We start from the raw sequence: 21,584 nt of genomic DNA, 5'->3' as shown, positions 1-21,584 counted from the left end.
TGCGCCATGGAGGTTGCATCAGGGTCCGATGAGGACATCGAGCCCGAGGTGAGCGAGCCTCGGTCGCACATTGTGCCCACAGAGCCACGACAAACCAGGGAGCATGTGAGGTTCCGCCAGAGTGAGCGTAGCGAATCTGAAAATGAGCTACGGGAAACCAGGGAGCATGTGGTATTCCGCGAGAGAGACCCTATCAATTCTGAAGATGAGCCACCGCAAACCACGGATTATGTGGTGTACCGCGAGAGAGTCCGTAGCAATTCTGAAAATGAGCCACGGCAAACCAGGGAGCATGTAGTGGTCGAGAGAGAGCGTAGCGATTCCAAAAATGAGCCACGGGCCCATCGAGGACATCGGGAACGGTCGCAGCGGACTCGGCCTGTGGGGCCTACGGAACGCATCGAGCAGTTCTACGGAAACCAGCGCATGACTCCTGGCCTGCGACCATCAGTCAATATGCGCTCGAGCAACCACCAGCGTATCGGGTCTAAGCCAGAACCCCTCGAGAGTTCCGACAGAAAACCTGCCAGAAGTGGCAAGCCTGGTTTTGAGGAACTGCATATGTCAGCTGCCAGGAAGCCCGGTCTGGAACCTCGCATATCGCATGTGCAGACCACAGGAGACAGAAGACGCCGATCAAGTAGGCTCTACGCTACATCGTCGCAGGCTGCGTCGCCAGGGAATCTTGGACTCGATCAGAATGCGAATGAGATGTTGGACGACTATTATGATGGTTTTGACGATAACGATCTCCCAAATACTACCAGCATGGGTCTCCACAACCAATATGGGCCTGGACATGCTCTCTCGGACTTTAACCTAGGAAAACCGCCTCCACGGCCTCATAATCCTTTTGCGGAAGCCGTCCACGTGAGTTTCAATGATCAAGTCGTTCCTATGAGCTTCAATCAACCTCCGCAACCGCCGCCGCCAAGACCTCCGCGACCAACAGGCTTCTCAGGCTCTCCTCCGCCAGGACGGCCGGAAGGTATATCCAGTGGGGCCCTCGTCCGGCCCAGCAAGCGCAGCGACTACATTATTCGTGCGCCATATCAAACTGCCATTTGGGATCGAGCGGCAGTCTGGAACCAAGTGGAGCAGAAGTACGATCTTCAGCTCAAGCTCGTCTTAACTCGGCACGGCGAACGCTACTCGAGCGACAACTTCCCCTATCGATCCGGCACATGGACAGACATAGTCTTTGCGCACAAACTCAACGAGCAATACCACAGTCTCAAAACCGCCAAAGTCGGCATTCTCCAAAAACTAACAGCCTACAAAAAAATCTCCTTTGTCTATTTCATCCAATTCCACGCCTTTCCCGATGTCCGCTATCCCTCCACCGGAGCCTGGCTCCGCACAGATCGCAAACCCATCACCTTCCGAGACAACCCCATGACGCGAAACTCCTTCATGAACCAACTCCGCCGCCTCTGCACCAAACGCTCCATCCTCTACAGCACCCTCACCGGCGCACCCCGCGACCCCCCCGACGAAAGACCTCAAATCCGCTGGGTCTCTCGCCTCGACGACCTCATCGAACCCGGCGCCGTCATCGACATTGACGTCAAAGAAACTTTCGACAGCATGACCATTTACGCGGGATTATTTTTCGCCATCATCCTCAGTTTCGCTTCTGCGCTGGGTTATGGTTTCGCTATGCAAGGGGATTTTTCTACGGGCTTTTCGCTTGCCAGTTGGATGATTACTGCTCTGGGGTTTTTTGCTGCGGTTGTTGCGGCGGGGGAGTATATTGGTTTGGATAGTCCTAAGGCTACGTTGATGGATGCGGATGGGAGGGAGAGACCTTGGTTGTGATTTTCTTTTTTTCTTTTTTTTCGTTTCTTTTAGATGGATGGAATGGGGATTTTTTGCTCGTCAATTTAGTAGGGACGTAGTAAGTAGGACCTAGTATCTATATCAGTAATTTTGTATATCCATGCATATATACGAAGAGGACGTTGAGGTATTTCATTGATTCATTGATCGATTTCATTTTATTCCTTTTTGGGGGGTGGGTATCTAATCCATCATCAATCTAAAGCTTTCTTCTTTTCTTTTTATTTTCTTTTTCTTTCTTTTTTTCTTCTTAATCGTACAGTTCTACAGTTCTACAGTTTCTTGCTGCTGCTGAGTCTACTGCTGTTGGTTCTGATTCTGATTCTGATTCTGATTCTGCTGATTGGGATGCTGTTCTTGTTGTTGGTGGTGCTGTTGTTCCCGCTGTCCCTGCTGCTGCTGATTCTGCTGATTCTGCTGATTCTGCTGCTGCTGCGCCTCCCCAACATTCTCATCCTCACACTCATCACTCTCCAACCCATCACCATTCGAAATGCGTCTATCAACGCGATCCCACCACTCCTTCCTCTCCGGCAAACCCTTCTGCAGATTCAAATTCTGATGTAATTGATTATTCTGATGATACTGTTCAAAAACGGCAGCTGTAGCTGCAGCGCTCGAGCGTTTTTCCTGCAGCATTTTTCGATTCTGTTCTTTGTAATCTGCTCGTTCGCGCGCTAGACGTTCGTGTGCGAGTTCGGCTTGCATGATGCGGCGATCACTGCCTCCTCGGCTGGTGGTGCGGCGTTGCACGGGCGGTCTTGTGCGAGTTGGGGTTGTAGGGGTTGCTGTTGTTGGTGGTGGTGTGGTTGTGGCGGTTGGGGGAGCATCTGCCAAAGAATCATTCGATGTGCGATGATGCACACTTTTCTGTCCTGTGAGACTCATACTCCAGCGCTTGATGGAACCGAGTAAAGTCGTCTGCGAAGTCTCCGAAGTAGAGTGCTGCTGTTGTCGTTGTTGTTCTTTGCTCGATTGGGTGACGAATGCCATATGGCTTCTCCGTCGCTGCTCATCGGCGTGCCAGTGCGGGTTCCAAGCGTATCGCCAAAACATGAAACTGCCGAAAAAGGTGCCATCGCTGCCGGGAATGTGCCTCCAGGGCTTTTCTCGCCAACAGAAAATGCATACATCGCAGAAGCCCATGATGTTTTGACAAAAGATGTTCAGCACGCCGAGAGCGAAGAAGGGATGCTGAGCATAATAGTCGCTGTAGTTGAAGCAATGTGCGATGAAGGGGAACATCCACAAAAAGAGATACATGACGGGATAGATGAAGAGGAGTCGAAGCTGCCTTTGAATTGCCCTGCGACGACCTTGCAGGGCTCGAGTGGCGACATTTTCTCGCGGGGTATGGGCGGCATGTGCAGTGGCTTTATGCTCGGTGATGGGAGCGAGGCCTGGCGTCGATCCCTGGTCCGAGGACTGCTCGCCACCAGACTTTCTCGATGCCATGGTCGAGACGGAGCCTCGAGGTCGAGCGAGTTCCACAGGCATGGCGCCAAAGTCTTCTGCGCCGATACCATTGCCCGCTGCGACTTGACGACTTCCGCGACGTGACGACGGCGTGCTTTTACTTGTCGTGGGAATGGGTCCGGGAAGAGGCAGGTCTGCAGGATCGACTTCATTATTGAAAGGCGATGACCAGATGGGGACAGACTGCCTTCTGTTCGGGTCGTGTGAGGCATGATGCTGGTGATTCCGAGGAGGAGGACTCATCCCACGATCGTCATCCGGGCCAATATCATCTTCTGCCAGATACTGTTTTTCCACTGCTGCAGAATCCGATTGATACGACATCCCGCGCTGCATCACCACCGAGTTCATTGTCGTGGGCGCATTCCCTGTGGCACCGGGACTGTGATCCGGTATGGCAACGCTCGAGGTCTGATCATGCTCTTGGCCAAAGACCTGGAACTCGGAGCCCACGTGGCGGTAGATGCGGATGGCGACGAATAAGATAAAGATCCACATGAGATATCGGGGGATCCACGACAGAGCGAGGCGGAACCAGATGGGTCGCACGGGCAGGGAACAAAAGCCACCCTGAGAGACGAAGGCCGGGCCCGTATTGATAAAGGCCAGCGAGGTCATGAAATTGGGCACGATGACCCAGCCTGCCAGGACGTAGTAGCGAATGCGGTAGAGTCCATCGCCACCGAGAATGGAGTTCTTGGGTGGAAAGATTTGCAACATCATGTGCAAGCTCATCAGTAGAATGGCACAGTCGCACGATTCCAGGCCAAGCTGCAGGAAGTATCCGGTGGCCTGGCAGAAGTCAGTAGCGGTAGAGATGTGGCCTCGGACGAGGGTGGTGATTGAAAAGACGAGAAACCAGGTGGATTTCCAAAAGTCGCCCACAATCAACAGCAAGACCAGATCTCTGCGAAAGTTGCGCCGCATCATGCAGAACCAATAGAGAGCACACATGGCGGCGAGGATGCTGATGGTCGAAAAGGTGGTCGCAATGACCTGGAGCTGATACTGCTGCTGTCGAGCCAGGATCGCAGAGGCATTGAAGTCGGGGTTAAACCCGAGCATGGGTGCGCGTGCGACCAAGGACTCATCGGTGTATTGGTGGTATAGACTGTCTTTGGAGTGTGGCGATACCAGATCAGAAAGCGTGCTCGGTCCATGATAGGAGGCCATTGGTGGCAATCAAAAGCAGGATATCCTGGTGCTGTAGACCAAGCACCAGCCGCGGACCAGGTCTACGAGATCATCTTCCGTCGGCCGAGAGTGCAGCATCAAACTGGTCTTGCGCTGGAGAAGTGTGTGTGTGTGTGTTGTGTATTTGTCGTCGTCTAGGATGCGGAGCCAGGAGCCAGGAGAAGGGGTGGTCAATCAAAGGACTTTTGTTTGCTGATTGTTGGCGTGGTAATTCAGAGGTATGCAGATTTTCCGCAGTGGCATGCAGCAGCAACATGCGGCAATTGTAAAAAGAGATCTGCGAGCGGCGACAGCTTCTGGGGACGGACGGCGACTGCTTGCTTTCTTTCTCGTGTCGCTTTTGGCGCCAAGTCGACGACCTCAACTCAAAAGTGCACGCCACAGGATTCTTTTTTGGTATTGCTGGGGCAGCGTGTGAGGAGAAGATTTTAGCGATGGATGGAGGAATAGCCACGGATGTGTTGTGCTTGCGATCTTGTCCCACTTGTGAGCTTCACCACATTCCAAGCTGACATGTGCGGTATACCGTCATGCTGGGAACAGAAGAAAAACGGCGGAATGCGATTCGGTTCCGACCGCGTTCAGTTGCCTCTAAAGGAGTCGATCACTGCCGTAACGAGGTCGAGTCGTTGCAGCCAAGAGGTAGTGGCAGCCACGTTTGGTCGACATCGTCGACTGGAGCGAAGATCTGCACTTGAGGCGTTGGTAGCGCAAGTATATCTCAGTCGCGAATCTGAAATACCTACTACATTGTATACGCACCAACCGTGGTCTGTGTCAACCGTTTTGCTGTGGCAGAATCCATCGTTCAGCGCGTTTCCTTGCAACAGTTTTGTTTCTGGCTTTCGATACCTCCTAGGTATGTGTATGTTTGTGGTCTTGACAGCGCGTGGCTTTGCTTCGAGTCGGTGGTCATCATCATCATCATCATTATCTCCGCTCTGGGCCAGTCAGCGAGGTTGAAGATTCCATCCACACTACCTGCCCACGATGGAATCTCAACGACGCCCAGAGGGGATACCGACCGAGCCCGAGGGACAAGCAAGTGTATGTCTGAGCTGAGCCAAACTCCATTGCACTCGGAATCGGGCCATACCTCCTAGTATGCTCTGTCTTTGGTTGAGCTGGAACGCTTGCAAGAGAGATGTCTGGTAAACGGCGACCGCCCGTTCCGCCCCCGCCCTCGCGGTGTCGATTGTCTCGAGATCTTGGGCAAAGGGCACTTTAGGGCATGGCATGAGAGATGGAACCGAAACCGTGGTGTGGCTTGGCAATACAGGTGTCTTCGAAAAGAAAAAAAAAGAAAACTTTAAAATATTACGGTCGGTGATGCCGATTGCATTCACAGGGTAGGAGGTACCCGCCGCACACCAGACAGTCGTCGTTCGGAGAAGTGTCCGAGGAGAGCTCTCCTCTCTGCCTGCACCTTGTATTTGTAGAAGTGAGAAGATGCCAGTAGGAGATAGGGGCTAGGAGGTAGGAGGTACGGCTATTCAAGGTACATGTATTGATAATTGGAGATGTTCCGGCATCTCAGTACCACTCACTGTACTGCACAAGCACAGCACAGCATAGCAGCACAAGCCGACAGCCGAAGTGGTATTGCCATACTTCGGCCTTGTAATCCGGGCCGGACTTGTCTGTGTGTGACTACCAGGTACGGCTGCATACATGAGGGTCGCGTGGAGTCTGTCCTCGGCGTATCCCGTTCCGCCTGTCTCAAATCAAGAGATCCATCTTGTAGGAGGTATTTGTTGTTGTTGTTATTGTTGTTGTTTGTTGTTCATGTTCCCACTCTGTAGGAGGTAACCCCCATCGTTACCATCACCATCACCATCATCACCATCATCCAAGGTACCTGAAGGTAGTATTTCTCAAAAATCACATGACGGTAAATGAATGCAGCATGCACCTTTTCCCATCACGTTGATCCTCGCGTGTTGAGCCACGGCCCTCCCTTCCCCTACAAGGGCTACACAGCGTACTACTTGTCGCGCGGATAATGCATGCATCATACCACACTTCGGCACGGCGGGGCCGGGTGGAGGAGGAGGAGGGGACTCAGAAGAGGGGACTCAGGGGAGGGGGAGAGAAGAGAAGAGAGGAGAAGGGACCCAGGGGTGAACCGTGAGACCTACCCTGAGCTACCTTAACCTCCAGTGCTCACCAAAGGTCGTCATCATCACCAGGAGGTAGTCCTTCTCACTTGTGACCTCCTACTACTACAAGACAAGCTACATACAAGACAAGTACATGTAACAAAAAAGACAAGAGGGGAAGGTCACAAAAAAACCCCCCCAAAAAAGAATTATAGCGAAGAGTAGCCGCCCGCGCGCCGGTTCAGAAATCCCTGTGATGACTATATGCATACTGTATATACCCCGGGAGCCCTACTACTGTCCCGTCCGTCCTACTGCATGGACATGGAACAAGGGGGAGGGGGAGGGCTCTCTGACCGGTGAGTGAGTGAATTGCAGGAAAAAAAAGGTACCGCAAGATGATGATTGGCTTAAACCGCTTCACCGGTCTACCCTGGTCCTACTGTATCCCCGAAGATGGATACCTATTCTCCCGCACTACATCATACATGGGAGTCTTATAATCACATACTCCGCTTGGTGACCGATGTTACTGGTCGGTTCCGAAATGCCATTTCCCCCCTCCTCTTCCTCTCCCGCCTCCATCTATCTCATCATCTCCATCTCCAACAACCGAATAAAACAACGCAAGTAGTCCTTCCCAGCCCACCTATCATCCCTTACCTTCCTACTACCCACAATAGCACCACTCTAGTACAGTAACTACAAACAATTAGCTCTGACTTAATTGCCGCGCAGCGCGGTCCTCGCTAGGCTACCTTCTTCCCCGTCGTTCCCGTCTTTACTAACGAAACAAACCCCGTTAGCGCGATCAACCAGCGAGAGAGAGAGAGAGATAGAGAGGTCGAAAAATTGAATCTAGGGCATTGCCGGAGGACCCCGACTCTTTCTCTCTCTCTGTGCTCTCTCTGTGAGAGGGAGGGATTGCTTGCTACTGTTTACTGTATAGGTAGGTACTTCTATGATGATGGAGAGGAAATGAGATAATACCTACCTACTTGCCATTTCTCTCTTTTGAGAAAATATGATACGGATCGAAATTGTACTGTCCTTGCTCCGCTTTCCTTATTCCTTCCCCCTTCTCCTTTCGCTTTCTCTTTACACTTCCCTTTGCCTTTCTTTCCCCGTATCTTAAGAACCTCGAAAACTCGAATAACTAAAAAAGATAAAAATCTTTCCTATCTCCCCTCTCGAAGCACAAATGCGTAACAGCGCTTATAAGTTCCTAGCCCGGGAAGTCTTTCCTTTTCTTTTTACTTCTGTCTTGAGTAGGAGAAAGAGAGAGGGAGAGAGGGAGAGGGACAGAGAGAGAGAGAGAGAGGAGATAGTCTGTAATTCTAGCCAGAGAGAGAAGATAGTCCGTAATTCTAGCCCGAACTCTCCGGGAAATCGAATCGCTTTTTTAATTCTTTTCAAAATCATCATCATTATCATCATCAAATAACGCCGCCAACTCCTGTCTATCCTTTTAATCCGGCCCCCCTCCCCCCCTCTCTTCTCCCCCTGCACACCATGACCATCCTTCTTCTTTTTATTTTTCTTTTTGGGGTCCCCCCCCCCCCCATTCCCCTCTCCTCCCCCAATCAATCCATGATGAACCCACCCACTGCCGCGAGGCATCCTCTTGACCTTTTCTGACCGCGTACGTACAGTACTCGAGAGCTTTTTTTCTTCCTTCCTTCCTTCCTTTCTTTCTTTCCTTCCTTCCTTCCTTCTTTCTTTCTTCACTGCGACTCCGACTTGATAGGAGGAAGTCTCCTCAAAGGTCGTTGAGATTTCACCGTCGAGGCGCTGCGACGCCGGTCAAGGCGCTTTTTCGTCTCGGGTCGACAGGGACAACCATCCTCAATGTGTCTGTGGGAGTGCGCGCGCGGGAGAATCAGTACAGTGGATCAAAAAACGACGCGAAAAAAAGGAGAGAGAGAGGGGGGAAGGGACATCATCATACATACCGTCGGAGAGTGTCTTTGCGCGCAAACGCATTGTTACAAAATATGCACGCAAAGTTGCGCAGTTTCAAATGGACCTGTGCACGGAGGAATGGTCAGCACGATACTGGTATGTACATGGAGGGTTTTATTCGCTACTGACACTCTGTTCGTGTCGCATCAGATCTGTTCGTCGCACGAACCTCCGCTCGCAGCCATGATATCGGCATGCGTGCGGTTGTTCACGATCAGGATCGTGAGTCTCCATGTGAGCTTTGAGGTTGTACATCCGTTGGAAGAGCCTCCCACACACTTCACACTGACAGGTCGAGTTCTCCACTGTGGTGAAGCCACGCTTGAAGCGTCCCTTAGCTTCGTCCCGGCGCCCTGTATCTGATGCGCCAGGTACGCCAGCGACCAGCCGCTCTGTCGAACGGGCTGCTTGTGAGAGGTTGACCTCGAACTCCTGCTTGACCTCGAGCTTGACATGGTCAGACGCGCTTCGTGCAAGCTGCGCGGGCGCGGAAGATGATGTGGCCTGTGAACAGATATCAAGAGGATCAACGTATGATGGATACCCGTAGCTCGGCGTGCCAGGGACCGAGTAGAGATGATTCTGACTGTATTCAAAGGAGTCTTCCGCCTTGATGCGTGGTGGACTGACTTGGAAATATCCATCGGATTGTGCATACGGCGACGATTCGATCAAGGGAGAGTTGTAGCTTGCACTGCGATCGGACTGTGTGGGCGATTTCTGAGACGCAGGTACATCGTACATTGGAGCGGGTGGAGGAACCTGCTGCGAATATTGCCCCTGCGAGTAGTCGGTCCGGGCACTCATAGTCCGATAGCTCTGCTCTTCCGCGTCTATGGGCCTAGCTGGTGTGTGTGGTGCAAATGGAGTGTCCTGAATGGGCCCAGATGACGAAAAGCTCAGTGTCGATAGATTGCCTGCCATATTATTGAACATTGCCTGCGTCGGAGTCTGAAGAGAGTCGTATCCCAAAGTGGAAGTCTCTGTTGGCCAAATCATGTCTTGTGATATCGAATAGGGATTCTGGGACGATGCATCAATTATGGAATATGGATAGCTATCATTATCGAGGCCGTAGTTGCTGTGTTCGGTAGAATGACCAGGCTGTCCACTCTGTGTCGATTGAGGGACAGCATGGTAATTCTGCCAGTCGTCGATGCTGCCTTCGTTGTCGTCTTTGTAGTCCTCTGCCTGGTAGAAGCTCATGGTCACTGGTAGGAGCCGAGTAGGATCTGGTGTTGCCACTTGAAACGAAAGGATCAAATAGATATCTAGATCGAGCGCAATGGACGTCATGAGGGACTGCGCAATAATGGTGGTATATACGAGAATAGAGGCCGACAGCGTAGGGACTGGGCAGTGTTGCTGAGCCAGACATAGGGTGGCTATGGCTTCACAAGAGTCGTGAGGGCCATATTGCAGTAGCAAACGGAGAAAGCTGCGCTTGTGGCGCGGGAGCCGGTGCCAGATAACCAGGGTCACATTGGGTTGGTCGACGGGCAGGATCAGGAGAGTGCACACGCATCATTGAGCTCCACCGGAGCCTCCAGAGGCAGATAGACGCAGCATGCATCAGTAGCGTACAGCGCAGAGAGGAAAATCCACGCGGCAAGCGAGGCTCTTCGGCATGGCTTGGCACAAGTACCGATGTAATGGTAACCGATGCCGACGCTATTGTCGACGAGCCAGTGCGGCAGCCAGGACCTAACCATGGGCCGGATCCGGGCATGTATATTAATGCAAGCTCCCTGGTAGGTCGCGCTTGGGTGCGATATGTCCATTAAGCGCGCCGACCTCGTCCCAGCTCTCCTTCCAATCGCGTCTGGGCACTAATGCGAGGAGGTCGCACGTCAAAGGCCATGTCCTTGCAAAGTTTCAGTGCGATATCACAGGCGCTTTCGCATGGCCTTCATGCACTCCATTCCCCTTAAGTTTTCCGTTCGAGCAGTACATCAGTAAGCGTCTTGACTTGATGCTGAAGCTCAGCTATATGAGAGCTCAGCCTCTCCATCGATTCACTCCGCCGCGCGGGAGCGGGTACAGGCGCTCCGAAAGGCGATCGTGCGGCACGGGGTTGTTCTTCCAGTAACGAGAGCCGAGATGTCGATAGCGGCTTGCGCGATATGGGTCGGCGCAAAGAAGTTGGAGCATTCGGCCTCTTGGACACACCGGAGTAGCCGAATTTTCGCTGATCGTCCAGCATTGTAAGCGCCCTCTCATACATCAGGATTAAACCCACAAGCGGCCAGTGAGTCGCTTTCAGCAGGACGATTCGGGCGCTCCGGAGTCTCTGCGTGGACAGCACCAATCGAAGGGGACGAAGCAACAGAGGCAACAGATTCTGCGTCAGGCAGTTAGCTTTGACCCCGACTGCATTCAATGCGGTCACACAAGATGAGCCAGGAGTTCCAACGAGTATGGAACCATATGATGCATGTGTTGGCTTGCGGAGGACCGCCATTCTCAACGATACACAGCCCCACTGATTTGCCAGCAAGAGCTGCAGCCCGAGGCTCCAGTGATCTTGCTTTGGTTGTGACCGCGGTAGTCATAGGTCGCGATTAAGCGATCATCTGACTGATAGTGCATGTGTCGGAACTGCGGACAGCCCATGATGTTTTCACAGGGTCGTGCTCACACGTTCACGCCAAAAGCAGGCATACTTTTGTGCTACCTGCACGCAGTGAGGCGCAGACTCAGACTTTCACTTACCAGTACTGGATAGAAGTAGGTCAAGCGGTTAGAGGTTGAGGCCTCCAATACGTAGACGCTGTAACTGTGCTTCGCCGTCAGCTCCACATGTACTGCCACTGCTCCTCATTACGCCTCATGACTTACACGAATAGGTACTCGTCGCGGGCGTGCTCAATGACCTATGTTGCAGTGCGGAGATTGTGTCAGCCAATGGGGTTGCGGTCGGCGCTTGGGTGAAGCGAGCTCGCTGCAGAGATTTCGAGCACTCACTTTGTCAAGCTTGTTCGACAGCAACGAGATCAGCGAAGTGATGAGGAGGATGTTGGTCAACGCAACAAACACCAGCATGATGGGAGGGCCCAACACAGGCGAGATCTGCTGTCGTCAGTACTTGCACGGCACAGTTCTCGAGACGCCAGGAGGCCCGAACCTGATCAGCCACATCCTTTGGGGCCCAATTAGCATGCATTCAATCGCAGAACTGGACTTGAACTCACGAATCCCAAATAGCTCGATCCAAAGAAGACCTTGATGAGGATCCAATTCATGTTGCCCCACGAATATGATCCTCTGGCAAGGAAGCTGAAGCACGTCGAGAAGCCTGTGGGCGTCAGTGACGAGCTTCCTACGACATGTTCGCAACTGCGCATACCAAAGAACATGATGACCACGAGTGAGAGGAACTTGATAAACTCCACCGTCTATGCAACGAGTCAGCGCGAACCGAGTTGAGTCAGGGGGGCAGTCACGTGCCATTGCCTTGAGCACAGGCAGGAGCATGCCGAAGTAAGGATGCAAGCTGAGCAATGAGCAGATCCTAAGCACGAGTCAGATCCAGCCTAGACGATGAAAAAACCTCGATCTCACCTCGGGACCAGAAAAAGGGCTTCGACAGAGAGGATATCAAAGGCCACATCGCTGACATAGGCATCATGATGAGCTAGCCCAATCATCCTGGCAACGAAGAAAGCACACCCAACAGAAATGATGCCCAAGTCCCAGAGTGCCCAGAAGTCGGTAGCATAAAAGGTCAAACCAGCATCAGAGAACTCCACGAGTTCGTTGTAGGAGAAGGAAGCCAACCAGATGTAGAGCATCACTTCCGGAACTGTGACAGATGAGGCTTGCTTCTGGACCAGGACAATGTAGTACAGAGCCAGGAAGCCAGCGAAGAACAACACCTCGAACACCTTCAGATACAACGGCACTCGGAGCCGTGCATATGGGTCGCTGTGGGCTTTGCGGTAGACCTGCGCATGCTTGCGAGAATGCGTGCTGACTTCGTTCCAGAAGACGACATCGCCCTTCCAGATACCGTCTATGACATGCTGGATAGAGCGCTGACTCAAGAATTTCTTTGCGTTGGCAACTGCTGCGATCTCGAGCGCGCTCAGGTTTGCGAACGTCGAGGCGAAGTCTGCCTGATCGGAGTCGGCATAATGACGTGGTAGCTCGTCGTAGAAGGAGTCGTCCATCCTATGGGAAGGTCGGTTTGGGCTTTCCAAGAGTGGAGCCTGCTCATTGCCGGCGTGTTCCAGATCTTCGTCTGGTTCTGCATCCTCCAAGTCGCCATTCTCTGGACTGGATCCACCGAAATGAGTGGGAAGATCGGTACACAAGTAGTCTATTGTCTCACGATACGTCAAGTGACTGATGAAGCGCCTGGGAGAGAGATTAGTCACGCACACTGGAGCTCGTATCATGGTCTTTCGCGCCCATGCTTGCCGTCCAGCTCGACAGAATTGTGCTGAAAGCACCTGCCATATCTAGGATCACCGCACCTCAAGTTCCTGGATAGGTAGGTATGATTGCGCTGGTCCATCTCCTACTTCAAAAGGAAGACAAACACCAACTTACCAAGCCACAAGCTCGCACGCAAGCCCCCTCGTCTCATTGATGCCGCGATCATCCCCATCCTCCAGGTCATCGAAGTACCACTTCAGCGCACTACCTCATCATCATCAGTCATCATCCCAACCATCTCCAGAAGAGTTACTCACAGCAACGCGCTCACAATAGCCTCATGCTGCACCTCATCCACCAAATACCTCACCAACGGCCTCAACGAGCGCGGATATTCCTCTCGACGAAGTTCCTCCCACGCATGCGGGGTTTCGATCGCTTGAACAAAGAATCTTCAAAGAACAACATCAAAAAAACGTGGTAGTCAGTGACGTGTGTGTGTGTGGTGTAAGTATCTTGCCGATCCAAAGGAACCAACTCACCCCAACAACTTCCTCACCAACTCATCCAAACTCTCATTCCCTCCAACCTCCGGAATCGCCACCACCGGCGACGTCGTCGCCATTCCTCTTCCTCTTGGTCCCATAATTCCCTTTTTACAAATCCGATAGATGGAGGAAGAAGAAAAAACAAGATTGAAGAGAAAGAAAGAAAGGAAGAGGTGAAGTCCGCCGACGCGCGCGCGCGGCTGACGTGCAGCCTTGTAGTAGGGCCGCGGCCGCCCAAAAACTAAAAGGTTTGCGCGCGCGCGCTAAACTACGCGATTGGCGCCAGCTAGTAAGGATTATTAGCCGCGATTTGACGCGGCCAAGCGCGGCTACTGTACCTGCCTAATGTAGGAGGTAGGATTTAATTGAAGGATCTTATGTGGATAGGTGGGTGGGTGTGGTTCCCAGTGTGATATTACCTACCCTAGGTACATTTAGGTAGGTAGGTAGGTCAGGTATTGATAAAAACTGTCGTTGAAAGACGGATATTTTGTTGTTGTTGTTCAAAAGGAGATTTTTCGAAAAATAGCGGCTACACCTACACGCCCACATCACGCGTCTGAATCGTACCTTACCTCCTAACTGTACGCCGCCTGGGGCAGTTTGTCCATTATCACAAGTCTCGCTGCCCAAACATCCACTAAGAAACATACATACATACAGGTACGCACCATCACGCGAGAAACAGATCTTAGGTACATACAAGTAAGTAGACAGTAAGTAACATGTAGTATCAGCCTTCGTTGGGGTCGGTATACCGTACTATACAGCAAAAATACACGATAGTCTCTCCTACTACTATCCACTCATCCATCCATCCACTTGTGCTGCTTGCTCATGCTGCAATAACAACCTGAGGCAAGCAACCTGGAAGCACCCCAGTCATTCCATTTACAGCTACATCTCGTGAAAAAAGAAAAAGAAAAAAAAAGAAAAAAAAAAAAGGGTACGAGCCAATCCAAGCTCGAGAGGAAAGAGCGAGCGGTGCTGAAGCAGCCCGTTCCCAAAATACAAAAAAACTCAATTTCTGTCCCAAACATCTCCTTCCTTTTGGTATCAAACAGAAAAAACGCCGTGCCTACGCCTGTGGGCCATATTCTTTCGCAAGCTCGTGACGGGGCATGTCAAAAGGAGCGTGTTGCCATGAACACGTGAAGAACTCCCATCGAAAAATAACTTCAAGAGTCTGCGCAAGTCGGGAACGTGGTGGGGGGTATAAAAACAATCGCGGTGAAATCAGTATTTGGTGGGCGACTCTCTCTGTCAAGGAGAGAGAAAGCCGTAGTGGGTACAACCCGCGTACAGTTCCCGCCCATGTAATTTGTGGTGTTGGTGTCGCGGTCGATGCACGACCAGCGAATGACGAAGGTGCTTTTCCTAGAAGCAGTTCAATCCACCCTTCTTCTTCTTTTTGTTGTTATTGTTGAGCTCCGCCATGCGCTGTTCGAGTGCCGTTCGCGCTCGTTCGGCGCGCACACGCATCTCGCGCTCCTCTTCGACCGCTTGCAAGCTGGCTCGCGAGTTACTACGCTCCTTGCGCAAGCTGACGAGCTCGTCTTCCAGGCTCTGGCATTTCTTGCGCCAGTTCTCCATCTCCGACTTGGTGCGATTGGCAGACGTTTCGAGATCGACCAGTGCCTCTTCGAGCGTCGCCGTGAGTTGCTTCTCGGCGAACAGGTGCTTCTCAATCGTCCGAATACGAGCTTCTTGCTCTTCAATGAGCTGTGATACTGCCGGGCTGGGGCTCACTTCGTTAGAAGTATGTCTGGACGCCGGTGGGGACCCTCCCAGTGGCGATTGCGTGCGAGGCGTAGGAGATGCCGTTCGTTCCATGGCGCCAGAGACGGGTGACCCGGGCAGGGGCGGAAGGGGAATCGAAGGCGGCGGCGTCGGGAGCGTGATGGGTCCAGACTTGCGCTGCTGGGAAGATGAAGAGCCTTGACGACCGAGTGCCCCTCCTGCCGCATCAGGTGACAAAGAATCGCGGTTGACCTGAGATGAAGTATTGGAGTTGAGCGATAGATGCTTGAATGCGTTGAGTTGTTGCTGTATGCGGTGTCAGTAGTGCCATTGTGAAGAAAGAATGCCTGCCCCGCTCACTCACCTCAAGGTAAATGCTTCTCGACTTGGCCTCTTCCAGTTCCTTTTCGAGCACGCTGCGTGCTTCCACCGTCTCCGACTGCATGTTCGACAAACGATTATTAGTCGCCTGATGCTCATCGAAATTGGAGCTGAGCTGCTCCTCGAGCTGATCGACCAATGCTGACGTCTTGTTGTACTTTTCAGTGATGGCCTCTAGCTGCTTTGCTCGTTCTTCGCCAAGCACCTTGAGCTCATCCATTTGGCTCTCGAGCTGGGACGCACGAGTATTCGCGTTCTGCAGCTCTTCTTGTACGCTCTTCAGATCGTTCGTCGTCTTGAGATGTCTGCCATGCAACTCCTTGCCTTCCTCGACCAATCCCGAAATATGCGTATGAAGCTGCGCGTGACTCGTTTCATAGCCCAGGGCCGAGGAGGCAAGGCGAAGCAGATCTGCCGTCTCGCTCTTCGCATCTGTGACTTGCTTCTCAAAATCGGCAGTAACCTCTTCATGTTTCTGCTGCAGCTCAGTATGCCTGGCAGTGTGCTCCTCGACCTCCTTCGTATGCGAAGCTTGCAGGGACTCCAAGCTTTCTTGATGGAGAGTGACTGCGGATTTGTGCACCTGCAGTTGATTCTCCAGGTTTGACACAAGCTCCCTGTGCTGGTCCAGTTCTTTCTGCGTGAGTTGACTGGAGTGGCCATGGTCATCCAGCTGCCTCTGCATATCGTTGTACTGCGCTTGGAGTTGGTCCAGATGTGCGACACGTTCATCCGCTATCGCCCTGTGCTCTTGCACTTGCGTGTTGAGTGTATTGACGATCTCTTGATGCTTGACGCGTTCTTGCTCCAAGAGATCTTCGGTGGATGATGGGTGAGCCGCTTCGGGCAGGGATTTTGCGCCAGATTCCGCCTGTTTCAGCGAAGCTTGAAGTTCGGCAATGGTGTCCATGAGGCTGTTTTGAGAAGCAGTCATGCTCTCGATTGCTTCACGATGCGTTTGTTCCCATTCCTCTACCTCCCTCTGTAGACGTGCCACCTCATCGTGCTGAGTAGAATTGGGTGCTCCTGCTGTGGCCTGCTCTCGGGATGACTCCATATTCGGAACCACTTCCTTTGCTGGGGTAACTGGAAAGTGTCCCGGGACGTCCATCGGCGTCGGTAGCAAGTTCGCGGAAGAATTCTGGTGTTCGGCAAGCGCAGCTTTGAGATTCTCAAGCTCTCCTTGGAGTTCCTTTTCGCGAGCGGCGTGCTCTTCATGGAGCGAGCGGATCTTGTTCTCGCTCTCCATCAGTTGCTCCCGCATCTGACCGACGACAGAAAAGTCCACTCCCGACGCATTAACAGCAGCCAGGCTCGTCCGTTCTCGCGTGAGGCCTGTAATGATAGTCTGCTTTTGCTCCATATCCTTCCGCAGAGTCGCAATCTCGCTTTCGAGGCTTTGCACACGCTCTGATCGGCCGTGCAACTCTGTCATCACAGTGTTCAAATGTTGCTCAAAGGTATGTCGCACATCAGCTTGGTCCTCGAAATTATTGAGCGCCATTGTGCGAAGCGACACATAAGACCGAGAGGCACGATCAGAGCTGCTGCCGAGTATCTCTTCAGATCTACGTCGCCACGATCCTTGCCGCATGGCTGGAGAAGGTCCGAAGCCAGGAGAACTGGAAAATGCAGGGGATGCGGAGCGCTGCGAGCTTTGTACTTCCTGCTTCAGTTCCTCGACGTGGCTCAAGGTAGCTTCATGTCGTTGTGCCAAACTCATGTAATTCTTGGTCAGCTCAGCAACAGACACCTCCTTCTCGGCATGGAGCTTCTTAAGCATTTCCATCTCCTGAAGAACTTGCATATGCTCGCCAGTGGTTGGGCTTGGCGCAGTGTCGGTAGGACTCTCACTGGTAATGATTCTTGTGATCTTGTTGTCGACGGCACCATTCGGTGCCTGCCGCGAGGACAACTCCGAGCGCGATGATCGTGAGGATGAAAACTGGCCTTCCGTAGTAGCTTTGTCCTCGTCTTGCATCCCCGTCTCGGCTAAAAAAGAGCTCCGGCTGCTAGTAGTGACAGGAGATTCATCTTCGGGTGGGGCTTTTGACGTGTCATCTTTGCCATATTCCAACTTCGCAAGCGTCTCGAGAGCAGTGCGGTACTTCTGCTGGAGGTTATCGTAGTCAGTCAGCACAGACTCGTGCTCGGACCTCAGATCGAAAAACTCTTGCGTCAGGTTTTCCAGCTTTTCGGCCACGAAATCGTCCTGAGCCGGAGTGCGGGCTGCTTCCAAAGTTGAGGCTCTCCTCAATGAACCTCCTGTGACTGGAATGGCGTGGTCGATCTTGTCGTACTCTTCGTGCTCGTTCGCGACGCTGTCTTGCTCCCGGAAGGGATCGTAGTCGTCGGTGTGGCCATTGGTGCTCGGTGGAGGCCGTGCCGAGTCTTGCCCGTTCGTCGGTACTTCATTACTGCGCATGCCATCAAGTTCTCCAAGCAGGCTGTCCAGCCTGCCGATGCTTCGCTGCCGTTCGACGACATGCTCGAGACGATCGATTTCGCGTTGCATGATCTCCTGGTCCTGTTCCGCTTCTGCCAGGCGCTCTTCGAGCGTGGAGATGTATTCTTCGGCATTGCCTTCACTATCTCGCACGCGCGCGATCTCCTTGCGCAGTTCGCTGATCAGCGTGTCTTTGCGGTCGTCTTCAGACGATGCTCCTTCCATCTTGTCCTCCAGATCACGAGTATACGAGTCGTTGTTGGCCTCTCGCTCCATGTATTTTGCAATTCGAGCCTGCATCTGCTTCTGGATGGTATCCATGTATGCTATTCGTGTCTCTTTCTCGAGCAGCGTGCTCTCAATGCTCGATAGCGATGCTCGTGTCTGCGAAAGCGACGTTTCCAGACTTTGGATCGTCTTCTCGTACTCGAGTACCACTTGCTCCACGGCTTCGGCGAACGAGTTGGAGCGCTTGATCCTCTCGCTCGCGTTCTCGCCAATGGCCTCATTCAGGAGCGGTGTCTCGGCGTGCTCGTCATCTCTACTCCTCGAGATCTCCGCAATGAGCTTTGCGTGACGCTGACTGAGGGCGTTGTAATTCTCTTGCATATCCATCAATTGAGTCTGCAACTCATTCTCGCGACCTCGCGATCGATCCATGCGATCATGGCCGTCGGCGGCTCGTCCAGAGTTATGCTCGGCGTGGCGGATCTGATCGCGAAGGAAGCCAACTTCAGCGCGGAGTCGATCGATGGCAGCTTGTTTATCTGTCTCCTCGTGAGTCTGCTGAATCTCCGGCTTACTCTGAATGGCACGCGCTCGTTGAGCATAGGTGACGGTGTTCAAAGTCTCACTAAGATGGAAGACCGCTGGTGTCACACAGGCAACCATGAATGTGATGGCGTTGCCGCCAAGAGAGTCTTGCAACAATCTGGTTAAGCGGGAGTCGCGGTAGGAGATGTGACCGTTGCCGCCCTTGGAAGACAGTTGGGAGATGACTTTGCCCAGACTTGCGAGTCCAGCGTTGATGGAGATGCCCTCCTTCGCTCTGTCACCGGTGGCGCCTGTGTTCTTCAAACGTTCGCTACCGGCCAAGTCGACAAAGTGTAGCTTACTGTCGAGCGTGACGACACTGTCGGATCCATTCAATTGATCGGCAGATATCGACCTTCGCTTGTCTGCCTTGGACGCAGATCCGGGTGTGTCGTGCTTTTTCTGTATCAGGTTCAGACTGAAGACGGCATGCGAGCGGGATGAACGAGCGTTGATGGCAGTCGCATCTGTCTGCCGAATTTGCGATCCAAAATTGAGCGCATTGAGCATGTCCTCGGCAGAATTGACAGGCACTTGCGTGAGTCCCGTGAGCATGATTCGACCTTTCGTGTCTTCACGGATAGCCACTTGACCGCGCTCTGCTTGAGGCACAGACTCGGGAATCAGCAAATCGCGCAGCTGCTCATTGTAAATTTCCACATAAGACGCTCGGAGTTCCCATGTCTTGGATGTCCCGTTGGCCGCCTTTTGCATCACTGGCATCGCTTGCGTGGAGTAGCGTTTCGGCGTCTGCAGGCCTGTAGGTCTCGCTGTTGGAGTGCCATTGAGCATGTCGAACAGCGCTTCAGCAGCTCGTGGCACAATCCCCTTGACATCTGGTTCGCATTGATCCTCGGGCCCAGATGTGCCCATGGTATATGACTTTCCGGCGCCAGACTGGCCATATGCGAGAATCGACACATTGTATCCCTTGACAAACGAGGTCACGCTGTCACTCACGTACTCCCACACGCCTTCCTGTGTCGTTGTCTCATCGAAGACGCGGTCGAACACGAACAGTTTCTTCCCCTGCGGTGATTGTACCGACAGATTACTGGACGTTGGAACTTCACAAGTGCTCTCGCGGAATCGTTGTGGAATCAGGTCGAAGCCCGGATCGGTGGCTTTCAGCGGCGGTCGTACTCGGACAACTGTGAGGCCCCATCGTTAGCTGGCTGACCTTTTGCGCGCGGCTGTCGAGGGCTGCCCTGTCGGTCGTGAGAGATGTGTGAACTGACCAACTTTCACTGCGGTACGCGATCCCTCTTCATCGCTCACCCGACTCGCACTGTCGGCGAAGCGACTGTGCGTGCGGGCGTGATGAGGCCGCATGCTCGCCATGCTCTGGCGCTGCACCGCTGCTGCTCCTGCTGCGGATGATGCGTGGTACGCAGCCTGCGACATAGGAGTCGGAGACAGAGGAGGCTCATTTTGAACCATGGCGCCCGGCATCTCACACTCTCGCCCACGCGCCAGGAGAGTGGCCGGGGTGGGCGGGCTGGAATTGTCCCGTTCTCCAGTCGGCTTGTTTCACCCTTGCCGCTGTGATTAGCGGGTGCCAACACGATGGGGAGCGTCTGGAGGTGCCTTGGCGAGCGAACGTCGTGTCCCACTTGGGGTCGTCGTGGTCGTCGGCGGCGGTAGAATAAGGTGGGTAGGGTAATAGATCGATGGCGAGGTGGTATGTTGATGACGGTGAAAGTCGGTCGTGGTTGGAAATGGCCTGAGTATTTCCCTCCGTCTGCCAGGCACTGCAATCTGAACGCCAGTCGCGGACAACGCTTTTTGATGAGAACGTGTCATGCAGCGTCGATCCTCAATACAATAATGTCGATAATAAAATAGAATAACACCTGTACGATAATTTGAAGCTGCGACGACGACAAGAATAACAACAATAACGATAACAACAAACAAGGACCACAATCACCCAAACAGTATGTTGGTGCCGATGGAAGTAGTAGAAGCACGGCCAGCAATCACTCACAGCGGACGCGCGCAACGAGTTGTACATGTACTTGAGGCCGGGCGAGTTGATCTGCTAACTCTGTTTCTTTAGGGTTGTACCAGTGGACGGGAGGAAGTAAAGTCTGTGCCAGGGGCAGTCTACTACCTAGCTCCCGCTTCCCAGTCTAACTGGTATGGTACTAAGGTACCTATCGTGTTGTGCCTGTGCTGTGTCACTTGTGTGTGTGTGTGCCTGTGTTGTCTGTGTGGTGGACGACGAACAAGAACCAGACAGCACTAATGTAGCAGTGCCCATCAACGACAGAGACGGTTTGAAAGTGCTCCAAGACCACCGTTCTTGAGAGGGTGGCTTTCTGACGTGTGGCGACGGTCTTCAGCCACGTTTCAGAGCCAACAACTCCCGGCGGCCGTACCAATCTGGGAGTCTGGGAGTATATCGTCGGCAGTTATGGCGGTATGATTTATCATTATTGAAACACCGCTATAACATAGTCTATAGAAAGCAGTCGTCATGTCTTGCCGCGCTGCCACCAACAGCCTCCCACACATCCACACATCGTACCTCATGACATCCACCAGTGTGCTCTCTACCAGTTAATAATGCCTGCCTGCCTGCCCGCCACCACAGCGACCAGCACTTCTCGCTTGCACGAAGCCGTACCTGCAGCTCACCCACATCTACTAGTAGTGTGACCCGACCAATCCCAATCGGCCGTTCCTCAGGTACACAAACTCCTTCTT

General features: G+C 52.9%; 5 protein-coding genes across 5 annotated transcripts; 1 reads left to right on the top strand and 4 right to left on the bottom strand.

Moving 5' to 3' along the window:
* Window positions 1-6: 6 nt before the first annotated feature.
* Window positions 7-1,818, top strand: SEPMUDRAFT_158482 (uncharacterized protein; the record flags this gene model as incomplete). Its single annotated transcript, XM_016907794.1, has 1 exon — window positions 7-1,818. The coding sequence occupies one exon, from the start codon at window positions 7-9 to the stop codon at window positions 1,816-1,818; it is 1,812 nt and encodes a 603-aa protein (XP_016757353.1).
* A 155-nt stretch (window positions 1,819-1,973) lies between these two features.
* Window positions 1,974-5,769, bottom strand: SEPMUDRAFT_151336 (uncharacterized protein). Its single transcript, XM_016906750.1, has 2 exons — window positions 5,362-5,769; window positions 1,974-5,298 (listed from the first exon to the last, which is right to left on the bottom strand). The coding sequence occupies exon 2, from the start codon at window positions 4,486-4,488 to the stop codon at window positions 2,137-2,139; it is 2,352 nt and encodes a 783-aa protein (XP_016757352.1). The 5' UTR covers window positions 4,489-5,298; window positions 5,362-5,769; the 3' UTR covers window positions 1,974-2,136.
* Window positions 5,770-8,228: 2,459 nt separating this feature from the next.
* SEPMUDRAFT_151335 (uncharacterized protein) lies at window positions 8,229-10,780 on the bottom strand. Its single transcript, XM_016906749.1, has 3 exons — window positions 8,700-10,780; window positions 8,561-8,634; window positions 8,229-8,462 (listed from the first exon to the last, which is right to left on the bottom strand). The coding sequence occupies exons 1-3, from the start codon at window positions 9,864-9,866 to the stop codon at window positions 8,333-8,335; spliced, it is 1,371 nt and encodes a 456-aa protein (XP_016757351.1). The 5' UTR covers window positions 9,867-10,780; the 3' UTR covers window positions 8,229-8,332.
* On the bottom strand, window positions 8,229-13,572 carry SEPMUDRAFT_165988 (uncharacterized protein; the record flags this gene model as incomplete). The annotated part of the gene is made up of 14 exons (XM_016908195.1): window positions 8,229-8,462; window positions 8,561-8,634; window positions 8,700-10,911; window positions 11,283-11,346; window positions 11,409-11,443; window positions 11,535-11,639; window positions 11,695-11,709; window positions 11,762-11,865; window positions 11,917-11,965; window positions 12,018-12,081; window positions 12,132-12,926; window positions 13,122-13,211; window positions 13,265-13,399; window positions 13,490-13,572. The coding sequence occupies 12 exons, from the start codon at window positions 13,570-13,572 to the stop codon at window positions 10,498-10,500; spliced, it is 1,953 nt and encodes a 650-aa protein (XP_016757350.1). The 3' UTR covers window positions 8,229-8,462; window positions 8,561-8,634; window positions 8,700-10,497.
* Window positions 13,573-14,439: 867 nt separating this feature from the next.
* Window positions 14,440-20,409, bottom strand: SEPMUDRAFT_151334 (kinesin-domain-containing protein). The gene is made up of 3 exons (XM_016906748.1): window positions 20,114-20,409; window positions 15,600-20,026; window positions 14,440-15,541 (listed from the first exon to the last, which is right to left on the bottom strand). The coding sequence occupies exons 1-3, from the start codon at window positions 20,325-20,327 to the stop codon at window positions 14,873-14,875; spliced, it is 5,310 nt and encodes a 1,769-aa protein (XP_016757349.1). The 5' UTR covers window positions 20,328-20,409; the 3' UTR covers window positions 14,440-14,872.
* Window positions 20,410-21,584: the final 1,175 nt, after the last annotated feature.

Source organism: Sphaerulina musiva (genome assembly GCF_000320565.1).
Source record: "Sphaerulina musiva SO2202 unplaced genomic scaffold SEPMUscaffold_10, whole genome shotgun sequence".
In the NCBI taxonomy this organism is placed as follows: domain Eukaryota; kingdom Fungi; phylum Ascomycota; class Dothideomycetes; order Mycosphaerellales; family Mycosphaerellaceae; genus Sphaerulina; species Sphaerulina musiva.
The sequence above is the reverse complement of the archived record's forward strand: the minus strand, read 5'-3'. Positions and strand labels throughout refer to the sequence as shown.